Consider the following 22,538-nt stretch of genomic DNA (forward strand, 5'->3'; position numbering starts at 1 on the left):
GATTCCACAAGGTGCTGATAGGTAGTCTGAGGTATCTGGTACCAAGCGCTCACCAACTGGTCCTACAATTCCCTAACATTGCGAGGGGGTAGCGTGACAATTCTAATTTGGTTTTCAAAGTAGGAGCACAAATGCTTTTTTGGATTAAGGTCAGGTGAATTTGGGGGCCAAGACATGACTTGAAAGTCGCTGGAATGTTCCTCGAACCAATCCATGACAATTCGACCCTAATGACATGGTACATTATCCTGTTGGTAAATACCATCCCCCGCAAGAAAAACTGTTGCCATGAATGGCTGAACCTGGTCTGCAACTATGTTCAAGTAGCTTACAGATGACAGGGATTGTTCTATGAGGATTATGGGTCCTGTAGCGTATTAAGCAATATTAAAGAGCTGTTCAGTTTTTTTATAAAAACTTTTATTTACAAACAACACAAACAGTAACAAATATGAATTACCCGTAACGGGATAGTGAAAAGATCATAAAACAGCAAGAAAAGCCCGTAACGGGATATAAGGAAACTCACCCGTAGCGGGATAGACAAAATATTATGAAACGACTAAATAGATAAAGTGCCCGTAACGGGATAGTGAAAACTCAAATTCCACACAAAACTAATTCTAAAAAATCAACAACTTTCTGGTGTTCTAATTTTATCATCTGCTTTTATTACTTAAATTTATCTTTTTATGTGTTTATTTTAATTATGCTTTTGCCAGCAAGTTAGTTTTTAATATTTTTACTTTTATTCATGCTTTTGAAAACCAATTATCTTTCTTGTATTTTTAGACTTTAAAGTCCTAATGTGCCCCATGAAAACACTGTTCCTGGGCGAGAAACCATGAAAACCTGGGCGAGCCCATTGTTATGGATGGAGAGTGGTCATAATGTAATGGCTCTTCGGTGTATATATTTATATTAATTGTAATTATTTAGTAAAAACTAAACTAAACTAAATAATATTTTTTGTTGACCTAAGTGGGAATTGAATTTAATTTTTTTTCTTCTCTTATATTACTTGTTTTCGTTTGCATACTGTATCAATACTTACGCCATGTGAATGTATTAGGCGTTTCGGAGGACCCGTTGTACCCGAAGTGAAGCTGATACACAGAGGATAGTCGAATGGCACTTCTTCAAATTGAATGTCACCTAGATCATGTTTACTTCGTGCAGATTCAAGAAAATCTGATATGAAAACACTGCAACAATAAGAATGTGGTAAATATCTTCAGAAAATAAGATATTAAACTTAAAGTCGTATTTTCTTTGATTAAAAAAAATATCTTAACAGCCGCAGCTGTCACAACTGTTAGGGTTTTCAATTTAGCGTTACATTATAAGAAGTAATTATTTATTAATAATAAGTTTTTTAAATAAATATTAATGATAAATATTATTAATAAATATTATTAATAAATATTAATAATAAATATTATTAATAAATATTATTAACGAATATTATTAATAAATATTATTAATAAATATTATTAATAAATATTAATAATAAATATTTAATTACTTAATAATAATGTTTATAAATTAATAATTAAAACGCGGACTAAATGACAAAAAGAAAAATAAGAATATCTGTAATTTATTTTCTTGGGGGGGAAGAGGAGTTAATAAAACATCTTCTTTATTCAATTTTTACTATTCGTTGACCCTCTCCCTATATATATTTATATATCTTGTTCAAATTTTCAATAATTAATAAAATACTTTTCATTCATCCACTAAATACATCTTTTTAATATACTTGAAGTCAATCAAGTTTAAATACACTTATAGTGGATGACACGTGATGTTAATACAGTGTTTTCAAATATTAATTCATTAATTAAACTTAATTAATTAATTTTACTTTTATTTGAGAGAAAAAAAATTATCTTATATAAGATATTTAGTAGGACATAAATTTATGAATAAATACAGTCAGTGGCGAGTCTGTCCTATGTATGTATGATTCTGTCATTTGTATATACACCGAGGAGCCATTACATTATGACCACCCTGCTAATGACATGTAGGACCACCTTTAGCCCTCAAAACTGCTAGCATCAGCAGTGGTATTAATTCCACTAGGTGCTGATAGGTAGTCTGAGGTATCTGGTACCAAGCGCTCACCAACTGGTCCTACAATTCCCTAACATTGCGAGGGGGTAGCGTGACAATTCTAATTTGGTTTTCAAAGTAGGAGCACAAATGCTTTTTTGGATTAAGGTCAGGTGAATTTGGGGGCCAAGACATGACTTGAAAGTCGCTGGAATGTTCCTCGAACCAATCCATGACAATTCGACCCTAATGACATGGTACATTATCCTGTTGGTAAATACCATCCCCCGCAAGAAAAACTGTTGCCATGAATGGCTGAACCTGGTCTGCAACTATGTTCAAGTAGCTTACAGATGACAGGGATTGTTCTATGAGGATTATGGGTCCTGTAGCGTATTAAGCAATATTAAAGAGCTGTTCAGTTTTTTTATAAAAACTTTTATTTACAAACAACACAAACAGTAACAAATATGAATTACCCGTAACGGGATAGTGAAAAGATCATAAAACAGCAAGAAAAGCCCGTAACGGGATATAAGGAAACTCACCCGTAGCGGGATAGACAAAATATTATGAAACGACTAAATAGATAAAGTGCCCGTAACGGGATAGTGAAAACTCAAATTCCACACAAAACTAATTCTAAAAAATCAACAACTTTCTGGTGTTCTAATTTTATCATCTGCTTTTATTACTTAAATTTATCTTTTTATGTGTTTATTTTAATTATGCTTTTGCCAGCAAGTTAGTTTTTAATATTTTTACTTTTATTCATGCTTTTGAAAACCAATTATCTTTCTTGTATTTTTAGACTTTAAAGTCCTAATGTGCCCCATGAAAACACTGTTCCTGGGCGAGAAACCATGAAAACCTGGGCGAGCCCATTGTTATGGATGGAGAGTGGTCATAATGTAATGGCTCTTCGGTGTATATATTTATATTAATTGTAATTATTTAGTAAAAACTAAACTAAACTAAATAATATTTTTTGTTGACCTAAGTGGGAATTGAATTTAATTTTTTTTCTTCTCTTATATTACTNTACTTATTGAATTACTACTTTTCAAAGGGGTCCGGCTGTCAAAGGAAATGGCACCCCAGACCATAATGTCTAGTTGAGGGTCGGTGTGGAGTGAAATAGTGAAGGCAGGATCCCCCCTCTGCCCTGTGCGTCTCCAAACACGTCTTCGATGATCGTCAGGACACAGTTGGAAGCGGGATTCGTCGCTAAAGACTATACGTCCCCAGTCGGCATCATTCCAGCCTGATCGAGCATCGATTTTGCGCGTCTTAGTGCGTTTTTGGTGCGTCGATTTTTTTTCTTATAGAGTGTATTTAGTAGGACATAAATTTATGAATAAATACCGTCAGTGGCGAGTCTGTCATACGCATGTATGATTCTGTCATATGTATATATATATATATTTATAAGAATTGTAATTATTTAGTAAAAAGTAACTAAAATAATATTTTTCTTTGTTGACCTTAGTAGCAATTGACTTTAACTTTTTTTTCTTTTACAGTACTTGTTTTCGTTTGCATACTGTATCAATACTTACGCCATGTGAATGTATTAGGCGTTTCGGAGGACCCGTTGTACCCGAAGTGAAGCTGATACAAAGAGGATAGTCGAATGGCACTTCTTCAAATTGAATGTCACCTAGATCATGTTTACTTCGTGCAGATTCAAGAAAATCTGATATGAAAACACTGCAACAATAAGAATGTGGTAAATATCTTCAGAAAATAAGATATTAAACTTAAAGTCGTATTTTCTTTGATTAAAAAAAATATCTTAACAGCCGCAGCTGTCACAACTGTTAGGGTTTTCAATTTAGCGTTACATTTTGCTTTGAAACACCAAGATTATAAGACTTGGAAATTTATAGAAAAGTGTACAAACAATACATTGGAATAAATATTCAATATTTTGTGTTAGAGTTATTGCTTGTCCAAGAATTATTAACCATAAGGGTCGCTCTACAGCCCGCAGAAATGCAAATGCAGAGTAGAGATTTAGCATACTGAAAGGGCCACATTTGCTTATGAACTTAACACAAGTTTTTTCGGAATTCCAATTTTCTCAAAAGTTATTGTAACTTTAAATGCAAATTACGTTGGATTAATAGTTCGAGAATTATCAAGTGTTATACTTAAAAGAAAAAAATCTTATGATACATTTTATTTTGATGCGCATTGATTGTAAGACTTAGTAATTTATAAGAAAAGTGTATTGAAAATACATTGGAATGAAAAAAAAACTTAACGTTCAATAATTTGTGTGAGAGTTATTAACTGTTCAAGAATTATTAAGCATACGGGTCGCTCTACAGCCCGCAGAAATGCAAATACAGTAGAGTAGAGATTTAGCATGCTGAAAGGGTCCCATTTGTTTATGAACTTAACACAGAGTTTCTTTGAAATTCCAATTTTCCCGATAGTTATTGTAACTTAAAATGCAATGTTTCATTTTTTTTCTACGTAAGAGTTTGCTTTGCTGCTCAAAATCTATGGAAGTTAGAAACTTGAAACTACAAAGGTGTGTACAAAAATGTACAAAGAGTTTAATGGATTAAAAAATTACGAATAGATTATTAGTTCGATAATTATTAAATGTTAAACTTGTAGTAAAAAGAAAAATTTTAAAAATTATGTTGGTTAATCGACTATCAGCTGAAATGCAGCTACAGAATTGAATTTTGAAGTGTTGCTAAAACCATTTTGTAATCTAATTTTAACGAGAGTTTTTTTTTTTCAAAATTGCTATTTGCTCAAAAGTTTTTCCAAATTTAAAGGCTTACTGTAATTTTTTCCGCTTTTTTGTTTTAAATATGAACTACTTTCCCATTGTTGTAGAAAATTTCTCTCGTGAGATCTTAACTTTTTCATTTTATAAGTTCGTGCTCGAGTAGATGTCAATCAAAAGTAGCAAAAAAATTAATGAGAGATAACATGTTTTCAGATATAAATCTGAACATTCATAGTGAAATTTTTTAAAGTGAAAAAAAAAACTTATTTAAAAGTAATGAAATTGTTAAAAGTAATAAAATTGTCAAAACTTTATGATATAAAAAAAAAAATGTTTTTTTTTTTGGAAAATACAAAATCTGTCTCAGCTTTTAATTATATGATGAAAAAGCTTACCATTTCGGTATGTGATCTATTGTTTCCACTATATCTTTATTTCTGGAAGGTACGAAAACTACTTTCTTCAATTCAGGAAGGGCTGTCAAATTTTTTAAAAAAAATAATTTAATATTATTAGACAATAAATTATAGTAAATTGTGTGACATACTTCTAGTTGTGACTGTTTGTGTCAGGCATATGAAGCTCGTGTAATGAAAAGTATTTAAATATCACACAAGCTTAAAAATTTTATAAAACAATAAGTACACATTTCAAATTAATTTAATAGTTTTTTTATTTTAATTAGAATATTTTAGAATATATTTCTTTTACATGATAAAAGAATTCATAAAAAAACACTAAAAATTAATATAACATATTATATTGACATAATAAAATATTTTTTGACAATCATATGGGCAAAAGCTACTCTTGATTTAATGTTACTAATAAACCAGGTGTTTTAAAGCGATGGTAGGCCGAGAGAGACCTGTTGGTAAGACGTTGGACTATTTGGGATCCACCACCGAAAAAAATAAGAAACAAATATTCATCCACCCTTAGTGCCATTTCAAAAGTTGAGAATTTTTCGCGTTTTTTCAAGCTGTCCCCAAGAGTAAATTAATTATGCGAATCGAAATAAATAACTAATATTTTTAAGTTAGAAAATTAATTAATTAATTAATTACTAATTATAAGAAAATTTTTTGCTCATCGAAAAAATGAACAAAATATTAAGTAATGTTTAAATTAGAAATTTAATAAACAATTAACGAAAATTTTTGTTAATCAAAATGTTTGAACGAAATGAATAAATAACTATGAAGAACAAATTTTTGGTTGCATTTATGGAGACAATTGATCTTGCCTAATTCAATTATAAGGATTTCAAATCTGCAATCGGATTCCCTCTCTAAGCCACAGTTTTTTTAAAATTAATTTTGTAATCTTTTCTTCATAAAAAATGTACAGATTTAAAAACATTATATATAACGGGTGTTAGCCGAGCAAATGTTACGACAGTTTATTAGGGGAGTTATGGTACATCATCATGATTAAAATTGCACAGGAACCCATGCCAGAAATTTAGTCGTATGCGTCTATGGAAACTTCCCTATTATAACCTATTCAGAAACACTCGGGGAAAAAATAGTTCATAAAAGGGGAGTGTCCCTAGAGGCGTACAATGATATTTTCTGGGCATAGGTTGCTAAGCTATTTTAATCCTTATCCATATAGTATCCTAACTACCTTAGAAGTTGGTCGTGACATTTACACAACCCCCTGTTATATATATAACGTTTTAAAACTTAAATATTTCGACACAAAATAGACTAAAAATGCCAATAAAAAAACTGTAGCTAGGGGAGCGAAACCAATTGCAGGCATGAAAATCAGCGCAACGAAAGTATCTAAGATTCGTTTCACAAAAATTTCATCCAACAGAAGAAAAAATTGTTCCCTTGTAGGATTTTAAATTAGAAAAGAAAATTTTACTTACCTATTTTTCCAGTAGAGTAGATCTTTATTAAATTGGAAGATTAATGAAAAATGAGAATAAAATTTTTGCAAATTTAAATAACTGAACAAGGTAAATTAATAAAAAAAATCAAAAAAAATTCCCTTTGACAAGGGTTGTATTAAACTATAGTGCAATAATTTCTGGGGATAGTAGTTATCGACCATGTCAAATTTTATCTATGAAAAGGTACCCCCCCCCCCATAGAATCGAGTTAACATGTCTTATATACTAGTGAATTGTAGTTGTAATTTTGTAGTGGTAGATACGCTACACATTCTTTAAAAAGCAAACAAAAGCCGATACAAACCGTTTACAACAGCGGGAAGTTTTTCCATCATTTTAATCTCTGTGTCTTCAAAATGAAAGTTTCCTGCAGTGAAAAGTACTTTAGGCTGTTCTTGCTCAAATCGTGAAAGAGCTCCCTGAAATATCACAAAACAAAACTCTTAGATTAAGCCAGAATAAACATTATAAATAGAATATTAACACCAGTAAAACACTTCTATTATAATGTTTCAAAAGTTTTGTAAAAACGATACATAAATGTTAATGATACCTTTACACCCATAAGAGGCAGTGATCCACACCATTTTGCACCAAGACTCGCAGTTGCGAGAAAGGAGAAAATTGCTTCCTTCTTATTTGACATATATACTGCAAATAAAATTAACCTTAAATTGATACAAGAAATTAAAAAGTCCTAATAAATTGTGCTGATAAAAAATTAAGAAGTTCTAATAAATTATATTGATAAAAAATTAAAAATCTTTATGAATGGTTTTTAAAAATATGATGACAAATATATAAATGATTAATTTGTTAATTAAGATTGTAAGAAATAATGAAAAAGCGATCATGGAAGAATAAATACAGAGTGTTCTGTAATCACCACCCTATATAGAACTTTATTATTATTCCTAGGAAGTAAATATCTCTACATATTAGGAGTCACAAATTGATATTAAAGCGAAGAAAAACGCTATCAAAACCAGAAGAATTATTAACGAAAAGGGTGATAAAAACGTCAAAACCAGTAACTTAACTGGTTTTTTCCTTCACGGCAAAAAAAAAATTTGATAAAATTACCGTGCTATATTGTAATGACATTTATGGTTAAAAAAAAGTTTTAAAAAATAAAAAATTAAAAAAAACTGCAATTCTGATTTATGAAACTGAAACTTACGGTATTTAAACCATTTTTTCGGTAATTTTTTCGTTCATATGGCGATGGTTTACTGAAAATTCTGAATTTTAAAATTATAGTTCTTATTACCCTACATTTAGTAAAAAATGTAAAACTGAAAAGCAAATATTTGACCAAATTGTATGCCAGGCTCTAAGAAATCATGATAAAGTTAACATGCTTTACCCTCTTTAAAAAATTTTATAAAATATTATAAAACCAAATTTTATTGTTAATTTTACCAAAACCAGTACCAAACCACTTCGGTAAAAATTATCTATCTTTTTGATGTTCCCATAGAGCCAGGAGCTCAATAGATTTTACCATATTCTATTAGTTTAAACCATACTTCTTTTCTCAGTGTTGTTTTGCGTTAATTTACAACCTTCAATGTACTTCATTGGTTTAAAAGATGTTTATTGAAGACAGCACACTGTAAAAAAATTCCAGATTAAATTACGGTATTAAGCACCAGCATCATCCGTAAAATCCATTTTACTATAAAATATTATAACGTAACTTTCACAGAATTATTTATTTAATAAGTGTAATACAGATATTTTAAGGTAGTTATTACTGTTAAAATTACAGTATATCAGGTTTTTTGTTCCATAACATGCTGCGGTAAACATTACTAACATACTGAGTACAGGTTTTCTTTGCCAGTACTTTGATCCGGAATTTTTTTACTGCGCAGTTACGTAATCTCCTCTATCAGTAGTATCAATATACACCGAAGAGCCATTACATTACGATCACCCTGCTAATAACATGTAGGACCACCTTTAGCCCTCAAATCTGCTAGCACCCGCCGTGGCATTGGCAAGGTGCTGATAGGTAGTCTGAGGTATCTGGTACCAAGCGCTCACCAACTGGTCTTGCAATTCCCTCACATTGCGAGGGGGTAGCGTGGCAGCACGACTTAGGTTTTCCAAGTAGGACCACAAATGCTCTATTGGATTAAGGTCAGGTGAATTTGGGGGCAAAGACATGACTTGAAAGTCACTGGAATGTTCCTCGACGATTCGACCCTTATGACCTGTTGGTAAACACCATCCCCCGCAGGAAAAACTGCTGTCATGAATGGGTGAATGCAACTATGTTCAAGTAGCTTACAGACGTCAGGGATTGTTCTATGAGGATTATGGGTCCTAATGTGCCCCATGAAAACATTGTTCTTGGGAGAGNCTTTCGGAATAATTTCATATGTTCTTTCTTGCAATATTCGTCTTCGTTTTTTTTACTATGACGCTTCGAAACCCCGGAGGTAATTAGGAATAACCCTGTATTTACAAATGGAAATAACTTTGCGTCACGTGTTGATAAATAAGTACATGCTTTATACCTCCAACTACATCTCCTTTGCATATTCCATTCTCTTTCAAAGCTTCTCTATATATTTTGACTTCTTCGTACAACTGTGCATATGTGATATAGGCGACATTGTCATAATCATCTGGAAAGAAATAAAGAAATAAATGCAAAAGTTCAAAAGAACCTTTTTGTTTACGCTAAATTTAAAAAATATTCAACAAATAGGTGGTTCCAAGGGGGATAAAATATTCATTAAAATAGCCATTTTTTCCTTTGTTAATTGGTAACAAAATTAAATTTCTAAAAAACATTAAAAAAGACTCCAAAATTCAGAGTTTTAAAGTAGGTAAACAAGTAAATTATAAGACGGCTGACAATTATTGCAATTATAGTACGAGTTTGTAAACGTGATAATTTCAACCTGACTTAATTCTTCACCCAACTTCACCCTCATTTTTAGGGATGATTATAGTTTTAAAATATAATACTTCTCAAACATTCTAAGGATTGTTAGCTTATATTCTTACATTTGTAAAAACTAATGAATAAAATTACAACTTTTAGTTATGATATAAGTATTTATTTTGTAAACATAATTCGCTATTTTTCGCTATTTTTCCCTAACTACAATCAATAATAATGTTCAGTAACTGCAAGCAATCGACTTACCACATTCAATTATAGCTGTATGTGAATCTCTGTATTTCAAAATGTTCGCAGCGTAGTTGATTCTAGCTCCTTTGAACCATTCCATGTTCGTAAAGTCATTTTCCTTATCATAAACCTATACATAAATATTTCATCTGTATTCAATATTATTCATTATATTCGGCATTGCGAGCACCAAAGTATCTTTGCAAATGGAATTTTAGTAAGACAATAAAATTAAGTATTATCCAATGATAAAAGCTATCAAAATATTAAAATAATTGTTTATATAAAAACTTTTAAATTTTTTTTAAATATTTTAAAAAAATTTCTAGAATGTAAATTTTAGATGTATGAGAAAGGTTGTTACGGAGCTGTGGAAACAATGCCAAATCAAACACTGCACGTAAAGTGCCGAAAACCAAATATCTTTAATAACTTTTGATGTAATTACCGCATTTTCATGTACTAGGGTTCAATCTTCATGGTTTGAGATCCGAACCTCAAACATATAAATTATACTCAGTTGCAAGTTAAGAAAAGACCATTGCGGTATAGGATTTAAGTAATCATAGGCGACTGCATATAATTACGTCTTATTTAGCTATCAAAATATATAATTATACTTTCAAAACAATATAAAAGCTTTTAAAAATTAAACTCGTCGAGCAGAAATTTAATTCGTGATATTTTCATAAGCAAAAAGAAGGCCGTGCTACGTCGTTTCAAGAGTTGGTGATTTTGATATTCGTTCGAGCTTAGAGTTCGCATCTATTTAGTGTGCTCCATAGAGATAAGGGTTTTTTCTTAACTTGCAACAGAGTATAGTCTGTACAGACTTTATTTTAAGTTAAGAAATCAGATGCAAAAAAAGTATTTTCTCTAAACAAAAACAAATTTTTTGATGGATTTGGCATTTTGGCTATCAAAATATAGAAAGTAGCCGCAATCTGGAGAGTATGGCGCTGAGAAGCAGAAGAGCAGGTCAAAGTTTTGGAACCTCCCCAGACAGCAGACAAACTTACTGCAAATGTTGTTTCATTTTCATTTTATTGGTATGAGAAAGTTAAATAATTAATATTTTTTTAACTAAGTGGAAATATTGGAATGCCAAGCTGTCAAATTGAATAAAGGTATGCAAAAAGAATTACAAAAAAATCTCTTCTTTTCTTCAACTTTTACTGTAAACTTTGTTTTTACTTTTTTCAACTTTGTCTCATATCGCGTAAACTAGCATAATTAAATTTAACATTGTATCAAGCTTGCGTGGTTTAATGGCTAATCCTCTATAAACCTTGTTGAACTCCTTCTAGGTTAATGCTGTTGTTAAAATCAACCTTACACTGCTATCTGGGCTTAATGATAATTTCACTTCTTGTGTAGCGCCGAGTTAGCCTGGTCGGTAGGGCACTGGACCCTTGTCCGAGAGTTCGTGAGTTCGAACCCCGCCGACTCCCCGTGTAGTAAAGTGACTGATGCACGTTAAATCTGTCGAGTCACGAAAGTCATCCATGTTCCCATAAGAAATCAATACCTCTGGGGGTACTAGATTGGAGATCGATCGTTCTCTGATTCAGGTCAAAATTACGATCTGTGGATGAATGAGTTCGCCCTATAAACGGGTTTGACGTATGGTGTGGCAGAAGTTGAATTCTTGGCCATAGATGGCGCCACTGGAAAACAAGAACAATCGCATCCCCTCCGCCTAAACAGGCACACGTCAATAACTTCTTGCATATTTCGACATATCTCCGATTATTAATGAAGTGAATCAAACGATTGTTGCTCATATTTAGAAAACTTATTTATCCAAATATAGATTGTTCTAAAAATAATTTTGTAACTACTAATTTACTTACTGTAACTATAAATAACTACTATGTATTTATTTTAATTATTTTTTTTACTAATGGTCGAAAACAGTCTGAAAGGTAAGGTATGCAATTTTTTGCTTCAACTTAATCTACGTAGTTTTAAATTATTAAAACCAAGATATGAGGAGAATTAAATAGTTTTTGAGAAAAAATAGTTCAAAAATACGACTTCTTCCAGTGGGCGAAGTACGCAAAATCAATCTGGAAAGATTCTTGATAATTATTCGAATCGTAAGTTATTGAAATGTGATTTTAAAAATGTCTTCTTACTTCGGTGTAGGGCTGGAGAGTATGGATATCAAAAAATTTCCAAACGCAATCCCAAAACTCTGGATAATTTTTTACAGACCATGCATGAAGATCCCAATAATTTTCTGAAAAGCGAAATCTTAAATGTATTTGATAAGCAGCAATAGAAACAATAATATACTATTAAACAACATTGATAAATTTCTGAGAGTTTGAAATTTGTAGCTTTAAAATCATTAGTTCTCTATCAAGTAATATTGAATGAAGAGTTAAGAGTTTGACATAAGTGGCAATAAAATCATTAATTCTCTATCAAATAACATTGAATGAAGAGTTAAGAGTTTGACATGAGAGGCAATAAAATCATTAATTCTCTATCAAATAACTTTGAATGATAGGTTTTTGAGAGTTTGACATGAGAAGTAATAAAATAAGCTCTATAAGATAACATTGAATAATAAAATGTTAACTGTTTGACATGAATAGCAATAAAATCAATAATTCTCTATCATATAACATTAAATAATAGTTGTTAAGAGTTTGATATGAGTGGCAATAAAATCATTAATTCTCTATCAAATAACTTTGAATGATACGTTGTTGAGAGTTTGACATGAGTAGTAATAAAATAAGCTCGAAGAGATAAAATTGAATAATAAGATGTTAATTGTTTGACGTGAATAGCAATGAAATGAATAATTCACTATCATATAACATTGAATGATAGTCGTTAAAAGTTTGACATTAGTAGTAGTAAAATCAATAACTATAAAATAACATTGAATGATATGCTACAAGCAATTTAACTTGAATAGCAATAAAATCAAAAATTCTCAGTTAAATAACATTTAATGATAAGTTGCTAAGACTTGGACATGAATAGCAATAAAAATAAGGTGCACAGTGGGCCAAAATAATGATACATCCAGAATAACTTTTGATCTAATGACCGAATTTTCATGTTCTAAGACTCAATCTTAATGGATCGAGGAAATGACCTCAAACATGCTAATTAATAAGTGCAGACGATATTTTAGGTCATGAAATCAGACACAAAAACGTACTTTCTCTAAATAAAAATTTTTTCGATGGATTTGGATTTCTGACATTCAAAATATAGAGGGAAGCCGCAATCTGAGAAATATAGTTTGGTCAGGAAAGGGGTCCAAAGTTCGAACCCTTTAATACTAATATTTCTTTTTACGTATACCACCATATCTTTGGAACTTTTTAAGCAAATTTAAAAAATTTTGAGCACAACTATAAAATTCGTTTTCTCAAAGAAAATTCCACTCAAAAAATAAATTTCAGTAAATATTTATTTATTTTTTATTATTTTATTTAATAATAGTCGGAAGAAATTAACATTATCAGAAAAATTAACAAGGTATACAATTATTTACATCATTTCAAAGTATTTAGGTTTACATGCCAAAATAAAAAATTTGAGATAAATCTGTTGAATTGTTTCTGAAAAATCTAATTTCAAAAAGCCATATGTTTAAAATTTTATGTCTCAGGAACTATTGCATCGATTTCTCTCTAATTTTGTATTTTGTTAGGCAAAATTAGATACTTGAAAGCGATATAAATACTTTTATACTTTTGCTGTTCAAATATTTTTAATTACTTAATGAAGTAATAAAAAATAATGAATATTTACAGAAATTTAGTTTTTGCACGGTAGTTTTGGGCAAATGAAATATATAATTGAGTTCAAAATTTTTTCGATGTGCTTAAAAAGTTCTCGAGATATAGCGAAATACGCAAAAAGTAAAATTAACATTAAGGGGTCCAAACTTTGGACCGCTCTCGTGATCAAACTTCGGAAACCGTATTTCCCAGATTGCGGCTACCCCCTATATTTGGGANGTTTGCTTTCCAAAATACAAAATTTGAATAGTTCCTGAAAAATCTAATTTTAAAAAGGCCATATGCTTAAAGTCTTATGTCTCAGGAACTATTCGATCGATTTCTCTCTAATTTTGTATTTCGCCAGGTAAAATTAGATACTTGAAAGCGATGTAAAAAATTTCATACCTTTGCTGTTTAAATATTTTAAATTATTTAATGAAGTAATAAAAAATAATGAATATTTACAGAAATTTAGTTTTTGCACGGTAGTTTTGGGCAAATGAAATATGTAATTGAGTTCAAAATTTTTTCGATGTGCTTAAAAAGTTCTCGAGATATAGCGAAATACGCAAAAAGTAAAATTAACATTAAGGGGTCCAAACTTTGGACCGCTCTCGTGATCAAACTTTGGAAACCGTATTTCCCAGATTGCGGCTACCCCCTATATTTAGGAGGTCAGAAATAAAAATCCGTAAAAAAAAAAGATATCTCTTTTCAGAGAAAGTACGTTTTTGTGTCTGATTTCGTAATTTAAAATATCGTCTGCACTGATTAATTAGCATGTTTGAGGTCACCCCTCGAATCATTAAGATTGAGTCCTAGAACGTGATGATTCGATCATTAGATCAAGAGTTATTCAGGGTGATCCCTTTTTTTTCGAGGAAATCTGAATCCGTAAAAGAAGAAAATATATCTCTATTCAGAGAAAGTACGTTTTTGTGTCTGATTTCGTAATTTAAAATAACACCTGCATTAATTAATTACCATGTTCGAGATCACTCCCTCGAATCATTAAGATTGAGTCCTAGAACGTGATGATTCGATCATCAGATCAAAAGTTATTCACGGAGATCCCTTTTTTTTACATCAATATTACCAATCTACGATATCTCATGAATAAAATTTGATAAATAAAAGCAAAAGTTAACAGTTATAGTCCACATTAACTCCCTCTCCTCTATCTTGTATCTCAGAAAAAGATAAAAGAAGTATAAAAATCTAGTATTTGGCAATACTATGTTAGTAATGCAATGCAGATGATCGTTTGAACACATTTCAAAATATAAAATTTAACTAACTTTTAATTTGATTAATCACAAAAAACATTACATCCTTGGATAGGTGTTAAATTGAATATTTCAAAACTATTATGATCTATAAAATTTGACTCTTCTGAAAATCATAAATCTGCTAATAAGTTAAACGAAAATTATAGATTTATAATTATAAGAAAATGTTAAATTGATAAGTATGTTTATTTAATTACGAATAAAGTATATTTGTTTATATTACCTAATTTCACTGGATGCCTTTGTTCTACAAATCTGCAAAAGCGAACAAGTTGAGTCTCTTTGATTTGAGGTTGATAAAGTAATTTAGGATTTGGATCTGCTACTATTGGCTTCATAATTGTTTGAAGTTCCTTGAAATGTAATACAAATAAAGCAAAGAAAACGATATTTAATACATTAACAAACAACAAGCTTTTAAAATTGACCTAAATAAATCACATATTATAACAATCAATGCACGGAAAATTGCAACATTTTTTAATTCCAGATTGCATTTCAAAAAAATAAATACATATATAAGTAAATAAAAGGAAATAAATATGAATTTTTATTTTATGTGAGTCTCTATTTTTTTCTCAATATAAATAGTTTCATGACATTTACGCAACAAGGAAGTTTGCAATTACATTTATAGTTAATATCCCTAACAAATGTTATCCTGCATAGTGAATTTAATTTATTAATTTTACTTTTATTGGAGTATTAAAATCTCTATGAACAAGAATTTCAATAATTTTATTATAATTATAATAAGAAGAGGATTTTCCAATGGTACAATATATATCTTATTACAAAACCTAATTTAATAAATTCCTTTGTAACCTCGTATTTCGGAATGCTTATGTTTTCCATTATTTAACTACAATCATTGCTGTAATGAAAAAAAATCCTTAATTTTACTTAAAGTAATGTCTTTCACTTAAAATATACAGGATTAAAATGTCATTTATATAGAGGGGAAAGAATACAACCGTTATTTTGTGTTTCAATTTTTTCATTAATTTGTAAATATAACTAGATTTTATTTTTTTAAGTCAAATTTTATTTATTTTTAAGCTCAAATTACTAAGATTCTTTTCAATCAGTTAAAATTTCAGAAAGTTAATTAAGTTTATCTAATTAAAAAATAGATAACAAATTAAAATCTTTTTTAAATTTTTAATGCATTTTAGTGTTTTATATGATAAAATAGGCCTTTTGATGCAGTAAATTAATATTTTGTAGAAATATTTTAAATAGTTTTTAATTACTCGAAAACTATTTAAATACTTTTTCAGACTTAAATGAATTTAAACAAAGCTTTATGGTTTCTTAACTAAAAACTGCTGCTTTGTGCTTCAATTTTTGAATTAATTTGTAAGAAAAACAAGGTTTTATTTATTTAAAATCAAACTTTATTTATTTATCATCAAATTTCATTTATTATAATTAGTTTCCATCAAGTAAAATTTAAAAAATTAAATTATATTTATCTAATCAAAAACTTTAAAAGCAAATAAGACTCCTTTAAAATTTTAATTTTCCTAATTGATAAAATATACACTTCTAATACAGTAGTTTAATGTTCTGCAAAAAAAAATTTCAGCAGTTATAAATTATTTGAAAAATTTTTAAATACTTTTCCAGATTTAAATAAAAAATTTTAAGAAAAAGAATTTTAATTACTCACCAAAAATATTATTAATTATAGTATATTTAGATTAAGCTAGTTAAATGTCTTATTCACAAGAGTGCTTACGATAGAAAAGAAACAAAACGAAAATTGTATTATCGAAGAGTTGTTATCAGTTACACTGATTAATTTCCAGAACTATGAATGTGAGATAAATGAATATGATAAATCACTTCCTCAAATAAAGACGTTTACTAAATGGCCATCTTGGTCAGAAAAATTCCTCCTATTTATTTGCTTTCTCACACAAAAGAATTTATCTTTAAACATTTGTTTTTGTTAAAAACTGATTGGAAGATAACATGAAATAAACAGAAAAAGACATAAATAAATTCTTGCGCAAAGACCTTTGCACCATTACTTGCAACAGAAATTTTAAATTAGCTTTTTAAGTATGTTTATTTGTAGAAAGTAATGCAATCCTATACTATAGGTCTCTCATGACGTATAATTTTTCAAGTGTTTTAAGTGTTGATATAATGAGTTAGCATAATTTTGTGTATCTATGATAATTTTTATTTATTATCACTCGCAACTGAAGAGTTCACTTGTTCTGAAAGTTACCTGTTGTTGTTTTTTAAAAATATTATAAATGCATGCCATACACGAACACAAAAGACGGCAACTCACTCATACACTGACCAATTCATGTCATCCAATATTCAAAAAAATTTAATTACTACAAATTTACAAAGATTGTACATTTTCAGTTTTTCCAAAATTTGTCTATGCGCTATGCACTTTATAACTCTCTATGCAATTAACAATTATGTAATTTTCTTTGTTTACTAAATATACTACAAAGCAAAATATTTTAAAAGAACAAATATATCAGTAGCAGATATTAATAAAAAATACTTTAACAGGAAAAAAAAATTTCAATGCACTGAAATTTTATAAAATCGCTTACAACTTATACAATGCATTAATTAATGCAAAGCCATAATCTTTTCCTATTTCTGGGGAGCAGATCATTGGTCTGATTGATTTGACAAAATACTCATATTAAGTGTTTTTAGTTGTATATTTTCAGTAGTAGTATAATAAAGATATTTATGTTTTTTTAATATTTACATAAATCCATCAATTGTATAAAATAATAATATTTAGCTTCTATTTACTTCAGTGTTGTACGAATTCATTTGATGCAGTAAAGCATAAACACCAATAATTGTTAAGACTTCGAATTTTGATGTTTATGAAGTAAATCTGAAAATATCTGAAATATGATATAGTATTTGAAAATATGAAGACGAATATCGAAGCTTAGGCTTAGCTAACTAGGCTTAGCTATTGACCTAAACCTACGGCTGTGCTAGTTCTAAAATCATATATTTTCCAAATAATTTCAATCTTCTTGACGGAACCGTGGTGAGTCAGAGTATAGAACGTTCGCATTTCAATGAGGTGAACAAGGTTCGAATCCCAGCGATTGCAGCTTTATACAAATTTCCTCAAAGTTGATATAAAATATGCTCAGCGGTAGACGGATCATGGGTTTGAGTCCCTTTGCTGTAAGGCCAACCGGGGGGGGGGGGTTNGGGGGGGGGGGGTTCGTGATTTTCTTCTCAATACAACGCAAATGCGTTGCGAGTGAGTTCCGTCAAAAAAGTTCTCCAGGAATGTAAATTTCTCTCAATACTTACTCCGAGTTAGCTCCATCAAAAAAATCCTCCACGAAGGCAAGTTTCTCCTATTACTTGATCCGGAGTTCCCTTGTCTTCTGAATTGGGTTCAAAATTACAAGGCTACGGAGTTGAACATTAGTAGTTCAAACCCAAAATTGGGTCGGCTGTTCAACGACAGCTATAAAATAAAATAAAATCTTCTTGAGGATGAGACGTGGTGGCTCAGGTGACAGAGAGTTCGCCTTCCAGTAAGGTGAACCTTGTGCGAAATCCAGAAATGGCTCGTTGATCCGAATTCCTCACTCGGCTCGCACCGACTACAATGTAAAATATCCTCAATATTAGATCAATCATTGGCTTGAGTCCCCTTGTCGTCAGGCTAGCTAAGGGGAGTTTTCTTTGTTTTCCTCTCCATGTAACGCAAATGCGGGTTAGTTCCACCAAAAAGTCATTCCACGAAGGTAAATTTATCTCAATACTTGATCCAGGAGTTCTTCTAGATTGTGTTTCAAATTACAAGGCTGCGGAGTTGAACATTAGTAGTCGTCAACTCAGAATTGGGTCGACTGTTCAACGATGGTTACAAAATCTTCTTAACGGTTTGAGGCTACACACTGCTCATATCCTATTTAATAAGTTACAGTTACTGATATTTATCCTGGTTACTGATATTTATATTGTGTCATATGGTTTATTATTTTCCAAGCAATTCCTAGTTTCTTGCTGGATGGATTTGGCAAACTGATCATGTAAACTGTTATAAAACGCATGTATATTTTTAGTACTATTCTAAAGATATTTATGTTTTCATAAGATTTACATAAATCTATAAATTAAATCAAATAATTTTTAATAATATTTAAATTACATTCCCTTCGGTTTTATTAAACTTTGTTTGAAATCATATCAATATTTTCTCTGTGCTATGTGTAAGTTTTTAATTACCAAACTAATTTCATTTTAAAAAATATTGTACATATGAATCCTAAATTTATGATTCTTGCTTAATATTGCATCGTAAAAGTAACTTTACTGACTCTTATGCGTATCTTATTTTACTGTAATTAAAAATTTCAGTGTCACTGAGCAACAAACATGGTAGCGGCTATTTTTCACCAAGTAATATAAAAAGTGTTTAGGTGTTCACTGCACTAAGGAACTATCCTTGGTTTTGGTCTAGTGGAACATGTAATGAAATGTTGTAAAGTAGTTGCCATCATTTTTTGGTGTTCAGATACGTTTTACAGCGTAGTGAAAAAATGACTTTGTTGACTCTTTTGTTTTTTATTTTATTTAAAAGTTATCATTAACTTTAACGTTACTGAACATTGAAAATGGTTGTTGTTGTTGTCTTATGCTACTTGTCAATATTGACAAGCCTATTTTAAGGCAGAGGGGTGCACTTCTTCTTGTTTTGAAGTGGCGCCATCTATGGACAGGAATTCTATTTCCACCACGCACATACGTCACATCCCGTTTTACAGGGAGGACGCATTCACACGCCATCCATCCACCCGCAGATCGTAATTTTGTCCTGAACCAGAGCAGTTTGTTTATACCAAATTATTTCTGTTTCACTACACCACTTTTGGTGTAAATTGGTTAGCGAAATTCTTTTGGTGTTAAGATACACTAAAAATTTTTACAGTGTCTTTGAAAGTACACATTTATATTTACATACTGCACTTATATTCCATATTATTTTTTGAAACAAAATTAATAAACAAACGATTTCTTTCTTCGTTTTTTCCAAAATCTAAATTGGAAATATGTAGCTTAAGTTAAATTTAAATAAAAAAAAATCACTATATACTTTTGATAGCTATATAGAAATCAGTTAAATTTTTTACATAAATTTTTTAATAATTGCATTTAGGAAATATTTTAATGATTTTTATAATGAGTTTTAATGACTTACATGATTATTTACTCTGATTTGTATAAGTATATTTCTTAATGCATTTTTTTAAGTTTGAAGTAGCTAAGTAGTCTAGTTCTTTGCATTCATTTTGAGTTTACATGAGTCATAAATTGCATTTTTATTTAGATTTATTAGATTGTTACTTTACAGTAAGCAATAAAACTCGTTTCATTCTTAAATTGGTCAAATTCATTCATTTAGTAATAAAGTCTTAAATTCTAGTTGTATTATCTGAGTAACCTATGTGTTTGATCGAACTTATCTGAATGAAAAAAAGGGAAGAGATATATCTTTGCACTGCTATATTATTTAAATAGAACAACAAGTTAAAATACTGAAATAATGCCGATAATTATAGATAATGTAAGTTAATTACCATACTTTCTAGTGTAGAAATCGACTCTCTGTTAGTAAATCCATAAATATTTTAGAGCCAGGCATAAAATTCGTCTTATTCCTGAATAGATTAAAATTCATTCATTTAGTAATAAAGTCTTAAATTCTAGTTGTATTATCTGAGTAACCTATGTGTTTGATCGAACTTATCTGAATGAAAAAAAAGGAAGAGATATCTTTGCACTGCTATATTATTTAAATAGAACAACAAGGCTGAGTACTGAAATAATGCCAATAATTATAGATAATGTAAGTTAATTACCATACTTTCTAGTGTAGAAATCGACTCTCTGTTAGTAAATCCATAAATATTTTAGAGCCAGGCATAAAATTCGTTTTATTCCTGAATAGATTAAAATTCATTTATTTAGTAATAAAGTCTTAAATTCTAGTTGTATTATCTGAGTAACCTATGTGTTTGATCGAACTTATCTGAATGAAAAAAAGGAAGAGAGATATCTTTGCACTGCTATATTATTTAAATATAACAACAAGGCTGAGTACTGAAATAATGCCGATAATTATAGATAATGTAAGTTAATTACCATACTTTTTAGTGTAGAAATAGACTCTCTATTAGTAAATCAATAAATATTTTAAGACCAGGCATGAAATTCGTTTTGCTCCTGAATAGATTAAAATTCATTCATTGAGTAGTTAAGTTTTGAATTCTAGTTGTAATATCTGAGTAATTTTTGTATTTTATTGTGCTTATCTATTAAATTAGAAAAATGATTACTAACATTATCTACTAAATTAGATAATGTAAGTTAATTAGTGAATAATTCTCTAGTGCAGAATTTCTAGTACAGAACTCTCTTCTAGTGAATTCAAAATTTTTGATTTTGTGGGTATTCAGCGTATAAGTCGAAACCTGCATTCGGTTTACACTTATTAAAACCAATTTCCAACCAAATGTAATTTTTCTTAAAAGGATATTAACTAAATGCAAATAATAAATTTTAATAATAATTAAAACAAATAAATCAAATTCCCATGAGCCCCAATCAATCCCCACCTTTTATTATTCGATACAATCAGTAATTTGCCGTTAAAGCTTGAAAGATTCTGTTAATCTACTGCTTAACTGGGTTAAAGTGCGTTAAAGTGCATAATCAAGAATTTTCAGCATTTTTTTCAGGTAACGAGCACAATGACTGCAAAAGTGCGTGACTGCAAAAATCGTTAAAGTGCAAAAGTTTGTCTCTTTCATTCACAATTTTGTTGATTGTTTGGACTTGATTATCGAAATATCGAAAAATAAATAAAAACAACTTAATTCCTTCTGTTTTAATATTCAAAACCATTTTATTCTAGGCATTATAAGTTTTAAAGTGAATGGTGATTGATTTTTTCTCAATTATTTCGTAATTTATTGATTGTTTGATTGTAGTACATTAATTTTTCAGGTAGCAAAAGAAGTATAAATAACATTGTTTGCTTAACCCGTTAACACACATACTTCATACTTTTTTCCTTAATTTGTAAATCAGGTCAAATTAAGTGAAAAATAATATATTTAGCATTTCAATAATTTATGATTATGAAATACAGCGTGAAACTCCAGTGATTTTTTTTTCTGAGTTAAAGTTCTTTTTTTTTTTCATTTATTTGTTCATAATTAAGATTGTTAAACGTTTCCCTTATCTTATCAAATACATCGTACCAACGAAATATTTTCGGACTAATCAGTTTGTTTAATTAGGAAAAGAGGACTTACAATGAAGCTATAATAACTTAATCTTAAACTTCAATAGAATGAAGAGTTGGGAACAACTAATCAGTAAACTATTCTCTAAAATGGTTTTCGATTTCTTTAAATACCATTTGAAAAGTGTTATGTTAGGTTACTCACGTTGAAAATTTCAAGCAAACGAAAATTTAAAATTTTGAAAAATTTTAATAATAATATTTAAATATTTGTGTCAAACATGGAAAATTTTAGGAGGCTTCAAAAATGTATCATGTTTCATGTATATATATATATATATATATATATACTTTTAATGAAAATATCTT

At 29.6% G+C, this 22,538-nt stretch overlaps 1 protein-coding gene across 1 annotated transcript in view; it reads right to left on the bottom strand.

The window, feature by feature from the left end:
- The window catches only part of LOC107442734 (acetoacetyl-CoA synthetase), a 33,704-nt gene extending 13,186 nt beyond the window's left edge, over positions 1 to 20,518 (bottom strand). The window contains exons 1-9 of the mRNA XM_043041416.2: positions 20,500 to 20,518; positions 15,123 to 15,252; positions 11,997 to 12,100; positions 9,874 to 9,988; positions 9,236 to 9,346; positions 7,264 to 7,361; positions 7,015 to 7,129; positions 5,203 to 5,284; positions 3,618 to 3,768 (exon numbers count right to left, since the gene is read on the bottom strand). Of these exons, the coding sequence (XP_042897350.1) occupies positions 3,618 to 3,768; positions 5,203 to 5,284; positions 7,015 to 7,129; positions 7,264 to 7,361; positions 9,236 to 9,346; positions 9,874 to 9,988; positions 11,997 to 12,100; positions 15,123 to 15,252; positions 20,500 to 20,502 (909 nt within the window). The 5' untranslated portion in view covers positions 20,503 to 20,518. The remainder of the gene's footprint in view (positions 1 to 3,617; positions 3,769 to 5,202; positions 5,285 to 7,014; positions 7,130 to 7,263; positions 7,362 to 9,235; positions 9,347 to 9,873; positions 9,989 to 11,996; positions 12,101 to 15,122; positions 15,253 to 20,499) is intronic.
- Between the last annotated feature and the right edge of the window lie 2,020 nt (positions 20,519 to 22,538).

The sequence above is a fragment of the Parasteatoda tepidariorum genome, chromosome 10, assembly GCF_043381705.1.
Source record: "Parasteatoda tepidariorum isolate YZ-2023 chromosome 10, CAS_Ptep_4.0, whole genome shotgun sequence".
NCBI classification, from domain to species: Eukaryota; Metazoa; Arthropoda; class Arachnida; order Araneae; family Theridiidae; genus Parasteatoda; species Parasteatoda tepidariorum.